This window comes from Rhagoletis pomonella, unplaced genomic scaffold (assembly GCF_013731165.1).
Source record: "Rhagoletis pomonella isolate Grant_MI unplaced genomic scaffold, Rhpom_1.0 Rhpom_scaffold_00001, whole genome shotgun sequence".
Lineage (NCBI taxonomy): Eukaryota > Metazoa > Arthropoda > Insecta > Diptera > Tephritidae > Rhagoletis > Rhagoletis pomonella.
This window is the reverse complement of record NW_023458555.1, coordinates 22,817,636-22,840,961: the sequence shown is the minus strand read 5'-3', so window position 1 is coordinate 22,840,961 and position 23,326 is coordinate 22,817,636. Positions and strand designations below refer to the sequence as shown.

The following is a 23,326-nucleotide window of genomic DNA, read 5'->3' as shown; positions in this document are numbered from 1 at the left end:
TTAATCTTAATATTTTACGGAATATTTTGGCAGAAACCTTAAAATATAAAAGATTTTATAATTCCGGTGGAAAAGTGCAACTGCTTCTGGTGATGCACCCTAATGTATGTACATATGGATGTACTTAAATAAAGCTTTTAGACGGTGCAGAAATACTGGATTAATCACACGCAGTGTTTTCGGGCACATAACATGCATATACTTACATAAGTATATTTGGAATTTAATTAAAAGGAAATTTGTAGGCTTCCGTAAACCGCGCAGTGTAGCTGTTTGTATGTATGTATGTATCCAAAATAATCAGCCGGCACCAGTTTTCGATTTCTTTGTATACACAAAAGACCTTCAAATATTCTTTAATAAAAAATGCTTAAAACCTCCCGCTAAACCACCCATAATTCACCCAGTAAGAGCACCAAATTTGTGGCGTCAACTAACGATAAATAAGAGGAAATGGTAATACGGTAGAACCTCATAAAAGTGAGTCGTAAAACGCTGAACGAAAAGCAATGCATTCCTTATACATTCTTCCATCAAAGGTAGTAAAAATTCAGCGATATACACACATCCACATGTACTCGTAAGTACCTACACACACTTTCGCTGATTCATCGCTGTTCTAGAGCGCCTAATTCTCATCACCACCCACTCACATCAAGCAAATGTATCGCGCTTGCTTCTTCACGGGCATCTTTGAACGTCACCAGCGCGCACTTGTACACACATACGTATATACTATACACCCTCTTGGTGACGTTTAAATGCATGTAAGTATGTGCTAATAATGCATAGCCGCTGCTACCAGCTGTTTATTTGAGAGCTTTTACCCGTTGAGCTTTTCTCACCCGGTATTCGGCATTGCCAGTTCTATGCGATTGGTTCAATATTAGAAATTCAAGACACTCGGAGAAAATATTATGCGTTACTAAAGTGTGCACCTCGACTTACCGAAAGTATTTCTTGCTGTTTATTAGTTGTTTAACTGAACAATTGTGTAAAAATGTAAAAAAAAGATTCACTATTTATAATATTCACTTCACTATTAATTTTCTACGGCATAGAAAGTTTAATTATTAATTTATGAATGAGTGAATTTGATTTTGAAGTTGTCAGTTTTTCAAAGGTAAAGTATTGATTTTGAAGCTTATTTTTGGAGAGTTTTCTGCAAAGTGAAACCAATTTCTCTCCGTATGAGTAGTTTTTCAAATTAAGTTATTAATTACCAAAGGAAATAAAAGCCCGTTTATGCAAGGCTTAGGGTGCGTTCATACAGAAAGTTGAACGGCGCCGAGCGAAGCAAATCGGAACAAATCGAAGCTGCTGGTGTTTACATTGAACGAAGCGGAACAGAGCTTTTGTCTTTGTTTCAAGAGGACAAAGCATTCGTTTCATTTCTTAAGAAAATTAGGGGAGAGGCGTTTTATCAAAAGTATGCCACTCTATGAATGGGACAAAAACAGGTAGGTACATAACACAAATCGTATATCTTTGATATACAGTCAGCGTCAAAAATATGAATACCTTGACGTTGCTTTATTTATATTTTCCATATAAAATTCTTCTTATTTTTTTTTCTTTAAAACTATATTTAGTTCCATAGCAAAAACCAGCAGAATCAATTTTTTTCAATTTCATATAGAACTCGAGGAAATTCAAGAAATACCAAAAAATTCTCATTAAAATTTTACACTTTTCAATTCCACTACTTAGAAAAGTTTTTGGGTATGCATTTTTGTAGCCAATATAAAGATATATTTTGTTCATGCATTATATAGAGGAAAATGGGAAACACCCTTGACAAAAAAAAAAAATATCTAAAATCAACTGCAACTTTTAGAGACTTGTAACTTGCAACTTATTAATGGGCTTAAAACTTCATACCCAAAAGTTTTCTAAGAAATGCAACTGAAAGTTGAAAATTTTGGTGAAAAAATTGATTCTGCTGTTTTTTGCTATTGAACTAATTATATATTTTTTTGTTTTAATAACAAAAATTTAATATGGAAAATATAAATAAAGAAATTCATCAAAACGTCAGTGTATTCATATTTTTGACCCTGACTGTATATTTATAAGTAAGACCATTTAATTTTTAAATGATTACATTTCGTGCTTTTCACCGCGAAGGGATTTTTTGTCCCGGATGTAAAATCTGCACCGTTTGGTCGATTTTCAAAGATGAGGTGTCAAATTAAAGCGTTTGGCATGTAGATGTGCAAACTGATTTTATTTTTTCGATTTGGGGACTTGTACATGTGGAATTACTTTTTAACGGTACAGGGTGATTTGAAATGTCGCGGCACGCACTACTGTGATGTGTAAACAAATATGTAATGATAATGTAAAATATCTTCTAAGTTAAGCACATTTAAAATTTCTTTGAAAGCACGAAATCCGGAATTTAAAGATAATTTAAAAATTTTCTTTAACCAACTCTCCTTTCAGAAAAACCGAACCATTGATTATATTCTAGTGGCAGTTTGATGAAATGGGTTAAATTGTACTCAATTTCAGATTTCTTTTCGTATCTGCTATTTTTGAAAGTAATTTGCATGATAAAAAAATAGGAAGGTAGAACCGCTGAGAGGAATTTTTCGAATTTTAAAATGTTGGCAAACTTCAAAAAAAAAGTCATGGCCGACGAATTGAGAAAACGGTTTTAATTTACTATGTTTTTATCATGGTAATTTGTAATTTTCGTTTTTGATATCCAAAGAATTAAAAATGTGATACAAAAAAAAGATAAAAAGGAGTATTTAAGTAACCTTTGAGGGTGACTTTTTACTCTTTGAGGAGGTAGAAGGACATATCGTGTCAACGGAGGACTGCCCTCCCTGAAGGAGGACGGTCGACAAGCCTTATTGGGTATAACTACGGTGACCATATTAACCAACGTAAAATAAAGGACATTTTTTCAAAATGATTTGGGAATACGTACATACAACTTGTATTATAAAAGTATCTTACCCATATCGTGATTTATATCAAATATTTATAAGTTAATTATATTATTTAATTGTACAAGTTCCGTGCTGTAGCGAAAAATGAAGCCGAAACCTTTTTCAAGGACTTCGCAATCCTTTGTTACGAAAATTCGTTTATCATAATTCATACTGCGCGACGAAGCCAGCACACAGTGGTTCAAAATTGGAATTTAATGTTCATAATCCACCGGAGCCTTCATTTTTCAACCATTTTTTACTAAAAAGCAAAAAAATCATTTTGGTGCACATTTTTTATAACATTTCAAATTTTTTTTTTATGTATTTTTTTTTGTTTTGGGTGAACCATGATAAAAACGTTAGAACGTAAAATCATTCTCTCAATTCGTCGGCCATGATTTTTTCCTGTCGTTTTCAAACATTTTAAAATCATATAAAATTTAAAATAAAAAAATTTAATTGTTCACGATTGTTGTTGTTTGAGATAAAAAATGAGAATGTGTTTGAGATTGAGTTCGAATTTTAAAATTATATTGCTGGCAAACGTCAGACTGCCTCTCAATGATTTTACCTTGTAATGTTTTTATCATGGGGTGAACCATACGATTGTTTTCAACTAGTTTCTCTTATGTAAGATTTAGTAACTGGAACAGGAGAATATTTTTTCTTTAAAACTGCTACTTTTTCTGCATTTTGCACAAAAAAATTTAATACAATAGAATAAAAATTCAGAAATCAGGCTCAAATGGTCTATTGCAAATACTGTAACCTTTCATAAAAAAAAAATTAAATTAATCAAAGGAAGTGAAAAATGCTGGCTTCGGGGAATTACGAACACTAAATGCCAGTTTTGAACCACTGTGCAGTAGGAGGTTTATTGTTCTCTTTCAGTGGAACTGGAAACTCAGCGTACAAGATGATCCTGGGCACAACTTTCCCTGTTCTTTATAGATTGTACAAAGATAACTGAGTAATTGGAAACCCATAAGTGGGGTGCAAAACAAACTAGCGAAGGTTTTCATTGTATTTTATAAGGGACATTTTTATTTTTTCATATTCTGCGTTTAAAAATTTACCTCTGAAAAATGCAGAGCCGATTTAAAGGACAGTTTAAGAAATAAAGGACAAAAGGCGTCCTTTATTTTGAATAAAATTATAAAGGACAATGGGTTAAAATAAAGGACTGTCCTTTAAAATAAAGGACTGTCCTTTAAAATAAAGGACGGATGGCCACCGTAGGTATAACGTATACAAAATAACCAATGGTCATGCAGTATTATTATATATTAATCAGTATTTTTTAACCTTTCACTAAATTTGGGTCGTGTTACTTCTGAGTAAAAATAAGGTCAATTTGATAGATAAATAATTTATTTATTGATTGAATATATATTTCTAGCAAAACATACATATATATATATATATATGTGTAGTATGATAGTGTAATTACACAAAACGACGGCAATGATATTACATCCAATTGTATATTTCTGTTGTTTTCTGCTGTGGTAATCTCCAAAGTTTTTACAAAAACGTCTGCATGTATGAGTGAATGAAGGAAAAAGTACTTTAAATATGTATTCTCAGCATTCGCCAAACCTTTATTAAATTAACATACATACGTACATACATATAATAGAGTGTGAGAGTATGCATCTTCCAACCATTATTACCATTCAGCTACTACGCAACATTTAAAATTTATTTTTTAAATAAATTACATAGAAATAATCTGAGAATATTACGAAAAGTTTACAGTACATAGTATTATGCTCTTCATATGCTTACTTGCTGTAAATTTAAATTTTTTATTTTTTATTATTTTTTTTCTTTTTTGTGTTTATAATTTAAATGAAGTAATGAAATCATGCCAATCAACAATTCTGCTACACCCATGTGCCTTTAGCTGAATGTAACACCAGCCAGTCAGCAGATTTTGCCCACGAGGACAACCACCGCGCAGGCAGCAAAGAGGCAAATGACAGCGTAAGCAGGCGCAGAGCAATGTGCGCTTATCTGGGCAGCGAACACATCTCGCATGAGCTCAATTCGCCAGGATTGATGAAGGTGCAATGATTACATTGCCATTGATTGTTCGCACCGGCAGCAGCCGCGGCAGAGCTGGCGCTAGACGCAACAGCTGTATTACTAGCAGAGGGACCACTGAAAATAAAAGGAAAAAAGTAGGAATAAGAAATTAATGACACAACAACAACGAAAAAAAAAACAATAAAATGAGTTAAGTGAAACATGCTTAGATCAAAGCCTACGACAGATACATGCGACGTGCTGTGCGGCTTATAGTCAAGTGTCTCTGTTTCTCGCGCTCTCTCTTTCCCTCCGTACTACTCACCTGCTAACACCGCCAGTGCTCGCTTGTATTAGCGACTCCAGCAGCTTCCATGGTTCGCTAGCCTTAAAGCTGTATGCCAAATCTGTATTTTTGGTGCGTACGGCCTCCAACAGTGGGCCCATGTGTGTTCGCAATGGCACCGTGTCCATTCTATACAAAAACAGCAACAAATGAAAATCCGAAATTGCCTCGAGAAACTCCTCATCCATCCAGTGGGATAGATACGTGCTTAGCGCACTAAAATCTTGCAAATGTCCATCCAGGTAACGATTCTCCACGGGGAATGGTTCACCACGTTTCTTGTATTGAGTGAATGTGAATTGCGGCTGAAGTGGTGTTGAGGCGGGTACATCAACTAGCAAATATTCGACTGGCAAAGGACGCGCCAAACGTTGAACTTCATTGCCATATTGGTCTTTTTCCTGCAAGTAAATAAACCAAACAAAAAAATAAGAGAATTAATATATAAAGATATAAAAATTTATGCAGGCATATGTGTTTGTGTGGAGTGGCGTGTGTGGAAGCGCGTTAGGCAAAATTTTGTTTGATTGCTTTCAAAACGGCAAGGCGGTGTAATAAAACATTCCACAGCGCTGCAAATACACAAACTCGTACACAGTAAGTAATATAATGTGCTTGAAAGTATATGTACGTGCCAAGATGTATTAGTCGAAGGCACGTCGAAAGAATTCATAAACCGCTATTAAAAAAAAAAGATGAGTTAAACGATTTTATGGCTCCAAAAATTTTACTTTCTTGAATGTGGTTTTGCCAATTGGCTCACGTTTTTTGGATGGGTATGTGCGATCGGTTTTTGATGCGCGAAAATTAAAGCTCTTCTTCAGAGTCGTAAAATGAACGATAGCGTTAATTTTTTATTATATATATGATTGCATGTAAATACATACTTACATATGAATACGCCCTAGGGCTATCAAATTCGTATAGGCACACACGTTTTGTTCTAATATCCAGCAAATATTTATGTATGTATTTGTATATATGTGTGTATATATTTACATAGCCCTTATATAAATTGAATCGGGGCCATAACACAATACCTTGCTTGGCAGCTGTCCTTCGGGTGGATTAGATGCTTTTTTATATACATAAATAAAAAACTCCTAATCGGACTCTTACCGAGGTAACAAAATAACAAGTCATTTTTAGCAAAAAACAAAACCGACTTCAATTCTCATATAATATATATATATTTGATGATCGGATCTAAACCAGATTAGTATGGGACACCTCTGAGACACTACCTTTCCGATGCAAAAAGAATTATGGAAATCTGTTGACATGGTCCACAGTTATGCGGTAACATACATAATAAAAAAAAATAAAAAATAAAAATATTCCGACCAACTGATAACCTCCTCCTTTTTTGAAAGTCGGTTAAAAAAGGCAACTAGTGTAGCATTGTATCTGGCAATGCTGCGCAGTGCTAGTTTTCAGCCATATTTAACAAAAAAAAGTACAAAAGTATAAGCTCTTGCGAAACCGAACTTTATATTCCCGGCGCACGTATGAAATATAGTTTTTTTTATCTTTCTGGAAACTAGCGTTACATAGTAAGCAGGGGTGGTTTTACCCCCATTTGGCTCCGCGATATTATTACCGCGAGTATTGAGACCAAAATCAAAAAATCAAATTACGCCCTGCAAGCATAATTCATTTTGACAAGTGAAATAAGGCGGCAATCAAAAAATTAATTGGGAAATTATTAGTTATTTGTACAATGGTTTTGTGATGACGGCAAAGGAAGAAGGCACCTAAAACCCCACATATTAAAAAACTATTCAAATTTTAGGAAAAATTGACCTTCCCCACTCGGGTTACGCCATCCACAATATTTTTGCAAATAACCCTCTGCGGTCCAATTCCGGCTACGCTGACCACACAATTTTTGCGCAGAACACCTTTCCACAATGGAGCTTTCGGCCGCGCTTAGAAAAACAACCCTTATCACTCCAACTGCCACTATGGCATCCACAGTATTTTTACGCCGGCATAATTCATTTTGAAAAGTGAAATTAGGTTGCGATCAAATAGGCCGCCGAAGAAATAAGAAGGTGGGCCTTAATTCACGCGGTCTAAATTCCATTAACAGAGTTCTTAGTAAGCCAAAGTGAAGCTTCTTTTAACACTGTGAGTGTGTGACTTGAAAAACGTTGCAGTGCTTTGAGAGCATATTCAAGTGAATTTCATTTCGAGATTTTGGTTCTAATTTAGAGGCATCCATGTACATTAGGGTGCAGCGGGGAATTGTTGTCTTTGGACGTCAATAGAATACGCCTAACATTTTTTGAAATCGGTTAATACTTTCTGCCTCTCCTTTTTGATTAAAATTTTGAGATTTTTTTAATAAAGTGTAAGTTTGAAGTCGCCACAAAATATCGCTGATTTTTGGATTTTCGTTTTTGTTGGTGTTACGCATTTTGATCCTTACAAATTATGTTCGATGAGCAACACATTCAACAAAGAAAATTGTTAAAATTCAAGGATAAGTCTTAGCTACCACAAACTTGCACCTTATTGTTCTAAAATTTAATGGATTACAAAACTGCATACTTAGAATTCTTCCAAAAATGATTATGATAAATAATGTTATTTGTTTAGAATTTACAAAAATTACAAAATTTTAGTCAAAAAAATTATAGTTTAAAACACTAAAACCTCCCTATTATAATTGCCATACGTACTGTCATCAGGTATATAACTTGAGAATAAAAATCGCTGCATCTTTTAGGCGCATAAATATTACATAGTTACATCCCGAGCTAATAAAAGGAAGATAAGAAGGTAAAAAGGAAAATTTCCAGGGTATTCCATTGACGTCCAAAGACTTTTGTTTGTTTAATGTTTATTATTTTTTATAATCTATACATATATATAAAATAGTAAAAAAACCGATGTCTGTACATTGTAAATACTAAAGAAATATTATTAAGGGCCCCCCCGCCCCCCCCCTTCTTTATTAGAGCAACAGAAGCCAAATCAACAAACAACAAACGCATCACTCGAAAACTAATACATGGAATCGAAGCATGTATTGCTTGAAATATAAGTTAAAATATAGAAGAGAAAAATTAGAGAGTTGCCACCTGCTTGAAAACTGCAATTTAGTATCTAAATTGATAAGATAAATAAAACATTGCAATTTGGCAGCCAAAAGAAAGAGAAGACTTACAACCGAAAAGCTTTTTGTGGAAGGTTGCCACCTGTTTGAAAATTTTAATTCAATTTAAATAATAAGATAAATTAAATATTGCAAGATGGGTATCCAACTAAAAAATTTAAGAAAGTTTACTGCTGAAAATATTTTGAGGAGGGTTTGAAAAATTGTACTCTATTAAATTACTAAAATAAATGAAGTAGAAAATGGGGCACTCTCTTATTTTTTTCTTGACTATAAATCTGAATATCTTGTAGGCTCGAGAACGAATGAACTTCGCAATCGTCCTTTGAAGGGATTCGTGCTGAAAATTCGTTCCCAAGATTGAGATGCAGAGTAGTTAAATTTGAGAACCTAAAAACGTCGATGCAGTCGGTGGAATTTTGTATTAACCGAAGACATACTAAGTACCGGTCTTATTCAACATGCTGTGCAAGATGACGCTTGAAGTATCCCGCTTTGAAAATGGCATTGCTACACCGTTAGAAGCGGATATTTGGGGACATTTGGTTTGTCTCACGAAGAAAGCTATGACTGCTTTTGCGGTATTGGCATTAAGTCCACATTCTTTTGATCATGTTCTCAAAGACCAGGTCGTCCGCGTATGACTTTCTTACCTGCATGCTGTAAACGCCTAAACAGGGTGCTTTATAGTGATAGATCCCAAAAAATAAGTGTGGGGAGTAGCTTGTGCTAAATGTCGCACATTCATATGCCATTACTTATTTAGTTATATTTAATGAACCGTTATAGAAATAGTACAAAGGTTGAGTAATTTGCTCTTACAAGAACACTCGATGTTCCATAACATGAAACACAAATGCGATTCTCTTCATGCTTTGTCAGTTAGTTTGAAATAAACTTTAAGGCCAATTTATTTCCATAAGTACCTACATACATACATACATACATATGTATGTACATATTGGGGCTTTCATAGAAAATCCAAATATGCCCGCACTCTTGCTGTGTAATTTTTTTTTTTAATTTTTTTTTTTACAGCAATCACCTCATTTTATCCACATCAGCGTCGTCTGCACAAACAATGTGTATGTATGTATGTAAGTAAAAAAATGTCAACAATTTGAAAGTCAACAAAGCTGTCGAAAGAATTCATGCGCCTTGTGGCGCTCAATTGACCTAATTCGGCTGAACACACTTTGGCAGACAGCAGAGGAGAAGGGAATTTCAGCTGTTCGAAGGATAAGAGAGCTGTAAAAGAGCGTGCGGTATGGAAGAAGTGATGACTTCATTGCTATCTACACTGTGCTGGGTGCTCCAGCGCTTTTTCTCTCTCTCACTCTGCTGTTTCTTCACACACTCCTGCATATTTATCACGTTGCTCCCGAGTAAGAGCTTTTGCAACCTGTTTGCATTTTTCCTTGATATTTTTTCACCTTTTTCGTTTGTGTCCTTCTGCTGATGTCTTGGCCTTCCACAAGGTTATGGATTTGGTTTGTGTGTGTGTGTGTGTGTGTGTGTGTGTGTGTGTATGTTCCTGTTTCTGTTTGATGCTGCTAGGCCAAATAGATGGGCGTACATATGAATAGTTAAGAGGCAGCCACTACAATTTGCTGCTAAGGCAATGTTACTATTTTTTTTTGGTGCACAAGTAAGTATGAGGAAGGTTCTTGCCACTGCTGTGCGTATTTATTTGCTTATGTTCTTTCAGCTTGTGAAAAATATCATTGCGTCTTCTGCGTAGAGAATTTTTATGTACTTATTGAGGGAGGTATGGAAACGTTGCCTTGTTGTTGTTGCAGGCCCATAGATTCCTCTCTTTCTACATCTGGTATTTCCATTGGGTTTGCACGTTCATTTGTATGTATATATGTTTTCTTGTGGCAAGTTCAGTATGAGGCTCAAGGTTATCAGGTCAAGTATTTATAATTAGGACATACGCTTAGCTGAGTAAAATGAATGCTTTGAGGACACTTTTAAACAGCCAATTGCAGTGGAATGAAATGCATTGCGCTGGAATTAGCTGCGAGGAATAAAATGCTTTCGACTTTAGTTACATTTTTCTTTTCGCTAAAGCTCAAGAAAATGCACAAGGGAATTAATTGTTTAAATGGGAAAATATAGCGCGTTTTTGAATTTTCATTTTTATTTAGGTAATAAAAAATATAGGTACATAAATAGTTGCTTGTGACTTAACTTTTTCACAAGCCTAATAGTTTTCCTTATGCATGCTTTACGTATGACAAGATAGATACCATACCTCAAGGTTCGATAGTGAATATTTTTAGTTTTTGTTTTGAAACATTCATATACGGGTGGTATGTATGTACGTATTTACATGTGGCAAATGCTATTAGTAGCTATTAAAATAGGTAGATATTACTATTTTAAGTGCGGAAAAGTCAGATGTTTTTTTAAAAAACGCACAGATGAACGCCTCGGTTCACTTAATAAAATATTAGTGGCTCGTCTCTCAAAACAACTGTAGATGGTCTGGGTGCAAGTCAGAAACATATCCTTGTGGAATATTAATTTAAATGATGGAACTAATAGCTATAGGGTATGTACATATATAGAAACATATCATGTGCTTAAGAGAATAAAAGCTTTTATTCTCTCATAGATTTATATTATTCATCCCTGCTTTACACAAAGAGCGCAAATAAGAGATAACCTTTATACATATTTCTATCGTCAGTGGGCTGAAATAGATTAAATGTCCATGAAAAAGAGAGGGCTCTAAAAGCTTAATATTTATAAAGTCTGGCTGTTTAACCTTCCCAGACTTATTTCTGTGCGGTTTTTTGAAGTCACAGACTCTGGAAGCCCTTAAAGAGAAAAAATCGAAGAGTCCAAATAAATATTTTTTTTTTTTTACTTTTCTAAAAATCAAATTGAACAAAAAAAATATATATTTTTTATTTGTTGAATAAAAATTTGAAATTTAAAGAAAATTAAAATAAAAAAATAAAAAATCGAGTGAAAAAAGGGGAAAAAATAAATAAAACAAGTCTCTACAAATATAATTAATTAAAAAAAAATATTTTTCATATTAAAAAAACTCTAAAAATTAAAAGAAATTTAAATTAAAAAAAAAAAATAAAATAAGTTTCTAAAAATTAAAATAAATTAAAACTTTGTTTTGTTGTTAGTGCTGGTTATCATCGGGTATTTTGATTGAATTGGTTTATATTATAGGAATAAAATTTAAAAATTTACGGAAAAATCCAATCAAGAAAAATTTAAACAAGTTCCCAAAAATTAAATGAAATGAAAAAAACGTTTTTTTTTTTAACAATAAATTCTAACTAAATAACAAAAAGAAATAAAAGTAAGTTGCTCAAAATTAAATTAAATTAAAAAATCAATTTTTCTTTTTAAAATAAATTTAAAAAAATACAAATTAAAATACATTAACAGTAAAAAAAATATATATATAAATAAATAAAATGATTACAAGTGCTTTTCATCAAAAGAGCTTTTCAACATGAAAGTTGCATTGGTATTCGATTTCGTATTTTTCTTCGTATTCGTATACTTACGTCTAAGGGTCTTTTTCTCAAGTAGGTTTTAAAATTTATCTGCCCTTTAAACATAATTTTTTTTCTGAAAAAGTGCAGCCGGACCTCAGATCTTCAGAAACAAACTTTTTGATGGAGTAGTTGATTTTAAATTCGATTAAGCTTTTAGTGAGTATTCTACCGATTTTTTGCAGAGCCGTATTGAGGTTACGACATGTAGTTTCTTGTAGCATTAACTTCATTTCTTTTACTTCTATTTAAAAAAAAAAAATCTCACTTTAATATACCCTAATTGGCCTAATTTCCTTTAAATGACCTCAATGCCTTATGTAGCTGAAATTTATTCTGTCTTCAGTTCCCTTTTACTTAATTTCACTTAACTTTTAAACCACCACATACACTACCATCATATATGGTATTCAAAGCACTTTGATTTTAAAAAAAAACTCCGATATTACTTGGTTCCACTTCACTTTTCCTCACCACACAACACCTTTTTCTACTTGGACTTACCGTTTAATTCACTGCTTCTCAGTTTTGCTTTTATTTGACTTGATAAAACAGCATTTATTTCTTTTCACATTCACTTTCACTTCCGTATATCACCAAGTTATTAAATTCACTTTTTATTCAAATTCACCACACTTAAGATTTTAAATAAATATTACTACAATTTCAACACACACATTTACTTTTACTTCATCACATATGTATGTATTTTACTTTTAACTGACTCCTTTACAATTTACTTCTCCGATTTTATCTCATTCATTGAAATTATGTCAGTTTGTATACTAATCTGATCTGCCCTTACTTGATTCGCCTTAAGAGATTTAAACTTCTACATCTATGCAAACTGAGGCTATAAACAAAAACACCACTTTCTTTAACAGAACCGTTATAATCCTTTCTTATTTCGCCGTAAACGTGAATCTGGTAGGATCTTTGAAAATTTTGTTTTTTTGCCTTGGCCTTGGTAAATTGTATGTATCTATTTCATATGTCGCTCTTGTTAAGTATGGTTGGAGACAAAGCGGTTTCGGTGATTTGCCATCTTTAATGGCATTTTTCGTTCTAAAATTTATAAAGGATAATGGAAATTCGTTCCAAAATGCATCATATACTAACCCTGTCGGTAACAACAACAACAACAATTAATAAGAAAATATAGGTAGATATTATTTCTCTGCAAGAACCGGGCTTATGATCTTTCTGATACTTACTTGAATTGATATGCAAATAGTGTATTGGTTTTCGCTGTCTGTTTTGCTTCAAATTTTTGCTTTTAAATATGAAGATGAATACCAAGACGATTTCGTTTCGTGACAGTCGGGTGTACGAAACTGGACCGACCCAGATTTATATCTGGCCAAGGGTAGTCCCTCAACGACTCTTCTTTCAAAAAAAAAAAACTCTGTAGACGAAATCGAGTACGAGACGACTGCGAACACGAAGGATTGAATAGAAATACGAATGCGAAAACGAAAACGAATACGAAAACGGTGACTAAAATGAAACTAATGCGGATATAAAAACGAAGACGAGGGCGAATATAAAGACGAATACGAAGACTGTGGCGAGTACGTAGACAGTGACTAGAATGAAGGTGAACACGGACAAATATGAAGAAGAATGCGAAGACTGAGGTGAATACGCAGAACGCGACTAAAACGAAGCAGAATAAGACGACGAAGACGAAGATTAATTACCAAGATGAAACGAAATCGAATACCAAGACGAATTTTAATAAAAACGTCTGCAATATGAAATGAACTAGAAATAAGTGGAGGGAAGTTTCACTTTCCAATTAAATTTTTAGTGTCTACATTGAGCCAAAAGCAGAATGGTTTTTTCAACCAAGTTATAGTTTGATTTTTTCATGGTCAATTAGCCAACTGTAAGAAATGTGATTTAAGTAGAACATTTGAGAACAGCAGTGGCTGAACGAGCAGAGGTGCTTGCTGTTATTTGATGGCTTCCAGCAGTACGAATGCGGCCAGCGGGATACAAATTTTTTATTTATTTTTTCTGGTTTTGATTTTTCTTAATTACAAAAACGAATCTGTGAAATGCAGAACCAAATCAAACGACGAAGAAAATTGATTCAACTTAAGCATTTGAAGGCACATTTATAAAGCGGCTGCAGCTGAGTGTGTAGAGATGCTTGCTGTTATTTTCTAATCCGGTCGGAGGCAACATGTTAAAATGATAATACAAATTTTTGTTTTGTATCTCCGAATTATGAAAAAGCATCTGTGAAGTGCAGAAGATAAACGTATTCAAACGAAAAATCGCCAACCAGAAGTTTAGTTAATGCAAACAAAATTGTGGTTAATATTACCAAATCATTGTTGAAAATATCAACCAAGGCATTGGTAGTATTAACCAAAAATCACGTTGATTCATTTTCAATTTTGAAATCGGTAATATTAACCAATTTTTGGTTGAATTTTACCTATATGTACTATATTCGAAAAAAATGCATCGGGGTTCTTAACAAAAAAACTATAAAAACTATGGAAACTGGCAATCCTAGTGTTTTATTGTTGCGCATGCAAAATAAGAATTGGCGTATAATTTTAGCAAAATAGTAGTAATAAAGTGCTTTACAAAACAGTAACAATTAAAAAACGGCGTCAAATACTACTATTGTTGTTAATTTTCATACTGACATTCACCATCTATAATCCGGACACTCCTATAATCCACACGGCCATAGGATTATGGCTGTCCGGGTTACCGAGATAGCACTGGTGGGCACCTTTGAGTAAACAAGCAGCGTAGGTACACTAAATTTCATCAAAACATAATTTTTTAAGATTTGCGTTTATTTTTGAAGTGAAACTTCTTTAGCGGCGGTTGGTATGTTGGGAGTTAATTGGCAAATTGAACGGAAATTGCACACGGAAACAAGTGCCTCTAAAATGTGCTAACAAAAGGTTAAAGAATAAGTCTTAGTAAAGACCAACACAAGAATGAAAGTAAAGGTGAGTACGTACATATATAGATGAAGAAAAGCATACATGCGAAAGTAAAAATTAAAACAAAAGTAAAGATGCGTAAAGTTAAAAGCAAGGTGAGGATTAAAGTTAATTTAAACACTTTATTTATATAAGAGCGAAGGTGAAGGGGAATATGTAGATGAAGAAAATCATAAATATAAGGGTAAAAATAAAGATAAATATTAAGAAAAATATGAGGCTGAGGACACCGATAAAGCAAAACATAGAGGAAGTAAGATTAATATAAAGCTTATGAGATTTTATGGATTCTCGGAACTAAATCAGGATTTATTTCGAGATTCCAAACACTGTTTCGGAATTTTCGTTATATTTATCGATCTTGCTATGGATATTGTTTCCGATATAATTATCGGTATTGTTATCGACATAATAATCTATGTTGTTATCGATACATTAATAGATATTTTTATCGATGTAATAATTGATATTTGTCTCGATATAAAAGAGGATATTGTTATTTATATATATATCCGTGGTCGTAATCAATAACCGCCTAAGTCGAGTTACTATTCCATGTGTATGTGAAACTCCCATCTCCCTAGCTATTCTATATAAAAAGTTATATATGAAAATATTTTGGTTTCCCCATAAGGTTAACATTACAATCCAAATCTTTAAGGCGCTTTTTCTCGAATTCAGGTTAGACGATTATTGCTTATGACCACAGATAATTATTAACATATTTATCGACACTATTATCGATATATGTATTAATCTATGTTATCGAAATTTGTATCGATGTTATATTTATTTTTAAGTGTTTTTTAACGATTTTTTATCGATTTTTGTCAATTTTGTTATCGATAATTTATTGATTTTGTTATCGATATTTCTATCGACATTTTCATCGATTGTGTGATTGATATTTTATCGATTGTTTACAATATTGGAACGAAAAGGATAAAGGCAGAAATAAAGATAGAAAATATATAAAATACAACTTTAAACTTAAAAGATTATCAGCCTTATCATGAATTTTCAGCTGTTATCCCAACTAACAAATTTCTAAGTGAAATGTTGTTCACCCGAAATCGTTCCACATTCGTGATAAAGTCAGCAATTTCGTTGAAATTTTTCATCAAAAATTCATCATAAGGCTGTATATTAACTAGCCTGATATGTAATGTAAGTTTCACTTCTCCAGTGTGGCCCAAGCGCACTTACTTTTTTTTGGAGTTGTTGGACGATAATATTAATCGATTTTGACATTTTTTCAGATCTGTACTTTTCTTGTTAAATCCAACATACTGTTACCTTAAACTTCATAAAAATCGGATAACATTTACCATTTCCGGCTACAAGAGCTGTGGGTGTGGCAGTTCGTCGACTTTTACCACTTTCCACATTTCCTCATTCCTAAGTGCAGAATAGACAATGTACGATAATTCAGCGAATTTGTAGTGCGGTTACTATTTTTGGAAGCAGTTTATGTGGGGGGCATCCCACTGTGCGACTATAGTTCTCTGCATCTGACAAATTGGAGAGACGCTTGGCCGAAAATGTGTAAGCGCTAAATATTTATTTTCTTATTTATATAGAAAAACTTTCCTATTTGAGTTTACGCATTTAAAAATTCTACACACTGTCTCGCAGAGCGACAAATTGTAGTTAAGAGTTTTTCGGACCTTTGAGAGTATTCTGCCGCTCTTAAACAGTATATACGTATGTAAGGGCCTCAACTCCATCAGCAGAAACTCTTAAAAAATAAGCAAAATATTACGAACTGGTAAGTAAAGTGAATTAAAAAATAAATAGAATGCATACATATGTATGTACATAAGTATGTGCATATGTATTTACGATAAAGGAAAACAAGGCGAAAAAAGTCTAAAGGAAACAACCACAAAATGGGAATGTAAAGAAATAAGCGAAGACAAATGCGAAGGTAGATAAAAAAGCTGACAGGAAAAGAGCCCAGGAATAAGTTGCAAAAATAGCAGCAGCAGGGTTGCAAGAAAAAAAAAACGAAAAACACAGCAATAATGCTGAATTGAAAAATAACTTGTTTTGTGACGAGGGAAATGAAACTAGCATTAATGAGAAATGTATGGATTTAAACTCACGCACAAATGTATGTACCAAATTATAAACGATTGTACATACAAGCATGTTTGCACATACATACATACATTGTTGTGTCCGCCGTGGTCGATTGGTTAGTGGTGCGCACTATCTACCATCTCTGGTTCGAGCAACATAACAAAAAAAGGTAAAGGTTAAAGTATTACTACTTGGGGTTCCATAAGAATACCTTAACCCTTAACAAGTCATAGGTGCAGTTTAGATTGCCTTCTTCATAGAAACTTAATAAAAATATAAAAATTTTGAAGGGAAACTTATTCCTTTTTGATTAAAAGTCAAACCTTCTAAAGTCACTTATGTTGCTTTATCAAAATGCTACAGATGTACATATGTATTTGTAAAAGCAGACGTTTTGTCGAAATCAGCCTGGATGTATGCAACAGTTTGCACATTTAAACTGAATCAGCTTGTTGGCGAAGCATTTAACAATGTTAGCTAGCGCAGTAGTAGCAACAGCAACAGCAGCTGCAGCATTTCCAACAAAAATGGCAAATGACTTGTATATAATAGGGTAGTCTAAAAATATGCAGGAAAATCAATTTTTTGGAATTTTCTTGCTGCAAACCGCTTAGAATAAAAAAAAAAATGAAAAATAAGGAGGCCGGTATTTTTTTATTTTGAAAACGGTTAATATCTAACCGTGCCGCAGGGGCTTTAAAGTTTAAATTTGAAGAACGTTTGCAAAGCAATTTTAATAAAATTTCAAATATCAAATTTGATAAAAATCTAAAATTTCCGCCGTTTTGAATTTATGAAAGCTGATTTGATTTTTGTAATTCGCGACGCAAAGAACCTTTGGATAGCAAATTTGATAAAGCTCCGAAAATTTTTTAAAAACCGCCATCTTGGATAAGCCATTTTGAATTTTTTAAAACTGATTTCAGCTTTGTAATCAGCGACGCAAAATACCTTTGGATATTAAATTTCATAAAAATCAGGAAATTTAAAAAAAACATCCGCAATTTTGAATTAAAAAAAAAAAACGATTTAAGCCTTGTAATCAGCGACTAAAAGAATCTTAGGATACCTAATTTCATAAAAATCAGAAAATTTTTTCAAAATCCATCCGCCATAAGTTTGGAAATCAGCGACGCAAAAATAACTTTTGGATATTAAATTAATATCACCGACTCAATGAAAGTTTGGATATTAAATTTCTATTTGACTTGATTTATAAAAACGTCAAAATAAGGCAGTTTTATATGCCTCCCCTTTTCGGAAATGCTTGATTATTTCATGGTGGAAAAAAATTTTACTTTTTCGGACAGTGTAAGAAATGTTATGAAAAAGTAGTTAGTAAAATTTATAAGTTAAACATGTCCTCAAAATTTTGTTGTTTTAATATTTCTGAAGGAAAATATAAGTATTTCTATTCGATCAAAAAATATTTATTTTGAAAGATTTATAGGAATTCTAGCTTAAAAATGTATTTTCCCCATATGAAATGTATAGAAAATTAAAAAAAACCCCGGCGGCGTGGTTAAATATTAATCGATATAAAAATAAAAAAATCTAGATATTCTTCGATTCTGGATAGGTGTCTGGAAAAGAAAATTTGCACCACCCTAATGTATTAAGCTGGCAAAATACCCATGCATACATATGCTTGTATGTACATAGAAACATTTTATACAATATTTCCTAGTAATGCTAGTTGAAAAATTCAATTACATGACCCACTGTCGCCAATCAGATTTTATGATGATTCTACACCAGTGTAACGACATGCCCGCTGAGTGTACAGACAACAAATCGATCGCCAGTATTTGTTACTAGATAACTGGGGCGCAGTGAAGAGTACATATACATGTGTGTAATACTACACAAATGCATATACATACACGCATACATATAAACACAGTTATTCGTTAGTTTTCCATGCTAAGCTTGCATATTGAAACGCCCTGTCTTAGGTTGCGTATACGTCCCGTTGACCGACATATGTAAGTGAATTTACGTGCTGTCCTTGCAAATTTGCGCTGCGATGAAATGGTGTGTATGTAAATATGTATATAAGCATAGCAGAACATAACGATGTTAATTTGAAGGCAAGGGAGCGCGATGAGGTAGTTCTTTTTTTTTTTTTAGCTAGCTACCGCCCAACTGAGCTAGATAGTCAGTCCGTAGCCAGCGTGCGCTATGAGCAACAGGGTAAATACTGTCAACAGCGAAAATTGTCACCACACCTTGCTTGCTGATGTGGAAGCCAGTGCAATTGCATCAGGTGCAATTGAATCAGACGTAAATTTGTTCGCTGCGAAGGACATTTCCAAGGCAAAAGTGAAAGCAAAAGTGAAAGCGAAAGAAAATCGGTGGAGAATGACGTTGTGGCTATTGCTCACAAGAAGACGTGCCATTGTTGCTAACGCAAACTAAGCAATCATAAGTTAAGTACGAGGGTGGCAATGGGTGCGCGCAACATGACATTCAATGCAATTATTTGTTGTCGAAATTTTAAGATTTGTTTATTTTTCATTTTATTGAGCTTATGTACGCATACTTGTATCCTTTTCTTTACCTTCGGTGTGACGTTCTTTTGCATATTAAGCAGCAAAATGTAAATAGCAAAGCAAGGAATGCAAGGAATGCAGATATGGTACATAACAAACATACATACTAACTAGGGTGATTCAAACTTCGAATAACTTTTGAACGAGTTGACTTCTGACCTTTTTTTTTAAGATTGTTCAATTTTCTACAAAAACACTCCAAGACCTTTACAGTACAACGTCTCGTTCGTTAAATATAAAAATCAGAAGTAAAAAATCAATTTTTCCTCTTATGGGAAATCGAAAAGTGCGATGCGGACATTCCGTATATTAATATGCTCATATATTCTGCGACTTATTTTGGCGTCTAAGCGAAACTTTCGAGCATGGTTCCGAAGAAAAAAAAATATATTTTTTTTGAATCACCCTAATACTAACACAAAGGCTATCAGCCGATATGCAAACACATAAGCAATCTTGTTTTTTTTTTTTTGTTTTTTAATTGAAGAAGCAGGATTTGGCAGTTATGGTAAGCAGGTCATACGATGCATGCAAACAACTAAGATCTCCAAGCTTTTATTTGCTTTCAGCCAAGCGGAAAATCGTATACTAGTTAGCTTATAAGTGATAGGTTCTAACAGTGCATTGGCTTTGACTAGAGAATGTCAATTTACGTTTCACAAAAATTGCTTTACTTCGTGGAAGAAATAGCAATTAAGCTCTGCCGTTTCGGTTATTCTTTGTAGTTATCAAGTAAACGTGTATGTCGCATGACAATCTTTGCTTTGTAACATCCCAGCAAAAAATCGGTAATCGCTTTTAGTGGTAACGTGTTCTAGAAGGCATAGCGTTATAACGCCTTCGAATTTTTTCGCTTCTTTTAGGCATTGCCAGTAATGCAAAGTAGAATGTGCTACAATATTTTATTTATCTCGCTTCTTCGTTTCATTTCGGGGAATGCAAAGTAGAATGTCCTATAATAATTATTTTTTAATTCGTTTCTTTGCTTAATTTCCGGGAATGCAAAGTAGAATGTCCTACAATATTTTATTTGTTTCGCTTCTTTGCGTCATTTCAGGTAATGCAAAGTAGAATGTCCTACAATATTTTATTTGTTTCGCTTCTTTGCTTCATTTCGGGGAATGCAAAGTAGAATGCTGCATCGTAGTCAGCTGAAAAATGGAATGAATATCCAAAAATTCTTTTTCTACCGTTACTTTCTGTGGAAATTTGTCTCGCATAAAAATCATGTTTTGCTTTGTTCAATTTGCAGCGAAGTTGAAGTCAGTCAATGAAGTGACGTATAAGAGTGAGGAAGTACAATTTTAAGCTTAATTAAATATGCATGTATTTACATACCGATTTTAAAGAAAATCTAAATACCTAAATACATACATATGTACGCTGATTTATAAAAATTTTAATTACCCTGCAGTGAAAAATTATCAATTGTTAAAACTAACCAACTTATAGTTAGCTTTTTGGCGAGATTTCGATTAATACCTCACTTTTAATTAGCTATGACAAAACCAACTTAAAGTGAATTGTAAAGTCGTGCAGGAGTCATGCAGACGCAATCGAGAGTTGGTTTTCTTTACAAGTTTCTATTAAATATCCTCATACAAAAATTACTTTCAATACACTTTTTTTCTGAACTTCGCAGATTCTTTTTCATATTCAGGACAAATAAAAGGAAGATCGAAATTTTATACTATCATTTTGAAGTTATGTCTGACGGTGTTCGAATATGGGGCCACCCAGAGCAGAATATGTAAACAAATATGAAATGTAATAAAGTAAATAAATAAGTAAATAAAAAAGTAAAAAAACAAAAAAATATTTTGTTTTTCTTATTGATATTTTATGTCCAAAAGTAGTTAGTTACAAGTTAGTTGACATGTAATGCAGAGGTATCCAGGTCTGACTTTTTTGCGGCCATCGCCCCACAAAAGTAGTTAGCTTTTTTCGAACAAAATACACAGTTAATAGTTAGCACTAGTGTTCGCGTAAACAGGCTAAAGTTAGGTATAAGCTAACGTCACTCCCTGCAGGGTAATTTTAACCTTTTAAGACATTTTCTGATTTCAATTTAATATAAATAAGTATGTACTTATCTAGGCATTCTACATTAGTTTATCTGTAAGGCATTCTTTGTTCGCTTCTCTGGATTCTGTTTATCCATGCGTTCTCCCTTCGCTTGAAGGTAATGCTGCGGGTAAGGGCTTACCTCCAATGACATGCCCATGTTAAAATAAGGAATTCTTGAAGCGAAACGGTAAGCGATTCCCATCGCCTAGCTCGTTTCCACTTTCGTTTCTGTGGTAATCGTGTTTTTTGCTGGGATTGAGCTAAATGCAAGCTTTGAGTTCAAAGTTTTCGCCAAATTGATATATTGCCCACCCCAAGTATTTATTGCAAAGAGGAAAGTAGCCTAAGAATATGAAGCTCTTTGATAATTCGAAATTCGCTGGCATATTGTAAGGAAAGCTTTTTATAGCATATTTCAGAGAATTTGAATTTAAAAGAATGCATAAAAACTCATTGATTAAAGCACAACTTGAAGAATCACAACTGGAATTGTATAAAGTTTACACGCCTTAAAAAGACAACTAAGAAGTCATCGTTTTAATGGACTGAGAACTTTAGTTTTAATGGCGTCAAAAGCACTAAATAATTATTTGCACGATTTATGAAAAGTAAACTTTTTTTGTCCACGTCATGATCGAATATTGCGTCTGGTGGTCTAGAACGCCAAATCGCGTTATGCAATAATTCAGTCCTAACACGTATGTCAAATCATACAAAATTCTTACCAGTACCTATTAGGGATGGTAATTTTTCGCTTTTTAAGATCCCGGGATTTTCGGGATATCGTTATCACAATCCCAGAATGCCGGGATTAACCCCGGGATTTAGATATTCATTACTTTTCAACAACTTCAATCGAAAAAATTCCGTCTATATTGTTTGAGAAGCTCTCTACCATAAAATAAATAATAAATAAATGGGTTTGAAACATATTTTTTTGTTTAAAGAGGCGTTTTTATTTTTTCTCTATGACGTCAAGATTTATTTTGAAGGACTTTGTGATTTCAAAGATATGATTAATCCCAAAAACTATTTAAAAAATTCAATGTAATAAGAATAAAAATATGGGTACCAAATAAAGGAAAAAATTTTTTAGAATGTAAAATAAATAATATTTTTTTAAGTTGAAAGAACGAAATTCGAGGATGTTATATTTAGAGTCACTATGTCCCTAACATATAATTTATTCAAAAACAAATATTGCGAAATTTCAGGGAAAAAATTTTAAAAGGACATTTTCAATACTTAACCGTCATTATTCAACAAAAAATTGAATCTGTTTAATTCTTCAGAACTTTCTCTTTAATGTGATGTCCATACTTTTTCTCTAAGCATATTTCACTGAATTTTTTAAATAATTTAAAAAAAAACTGACGTCAGAGTGAAAAACTAAAAACGAAATTTTACATGGTTTCGCGAATATATTGATATTTCTGTTTAAAATTTACTATCGCGCGGTGTTATATGTATAATGAGCTAGAAATTTATAAAAAAAGATTAATTATTAAATAAAAAAAGAAATATAGCCAATACTGGTCAAGAAAAGGAGTTTCCATTATTGCCATCAGTGCAAATTTTAAATCCCGAGAATCCCGGAATTACTTGCCAAGAACCCCGGGATTTTCGAGACCTTAAAAAGTCCACGATCCCGGGATGCCGGGATTAACATTCCTAGTTTCAACTAAACAT

The 23,326-nt window shown here is 33.2% G+C and overlaps 1 protein-coding gene across 2 annotated transcripts in view; it reads right to left on the bottom strand.

Annotated features, from left to right (window-relative positions):
• Nucleotides 1-4,510: 4,510 nt before the first annotated feature.
• The window catches only part of LOC118741292 (nuclear protein localization protein 4 homolog), a 223,629-nt gene continuing 204,813 nt past the window's right edge, over nt 4,511-23,326 (bottom strand). Inside the window, exons 9-10 of one of the 2 annotated variants that reach the window (XM_036473223.1) lie at nt 5,296-5,717; nt 4,511-5,105 (exon numbers count right to left, since the gene is read on the bottom strand). In XM_036473223.1, the coding sequence (XP_036329116.1) occupies nt 4,955-5,105; nt 5,296-5,717 (573 nt within the window). In that variant the 3' untranslated portion in view covers nt 4,511-4,954. The remainder of the gene's footprint in view (nt 5,106-5,295; nt 5,718-23,326) is intronic. The other variant, XM_036473232.1, reaches the window with a different exon arrangement.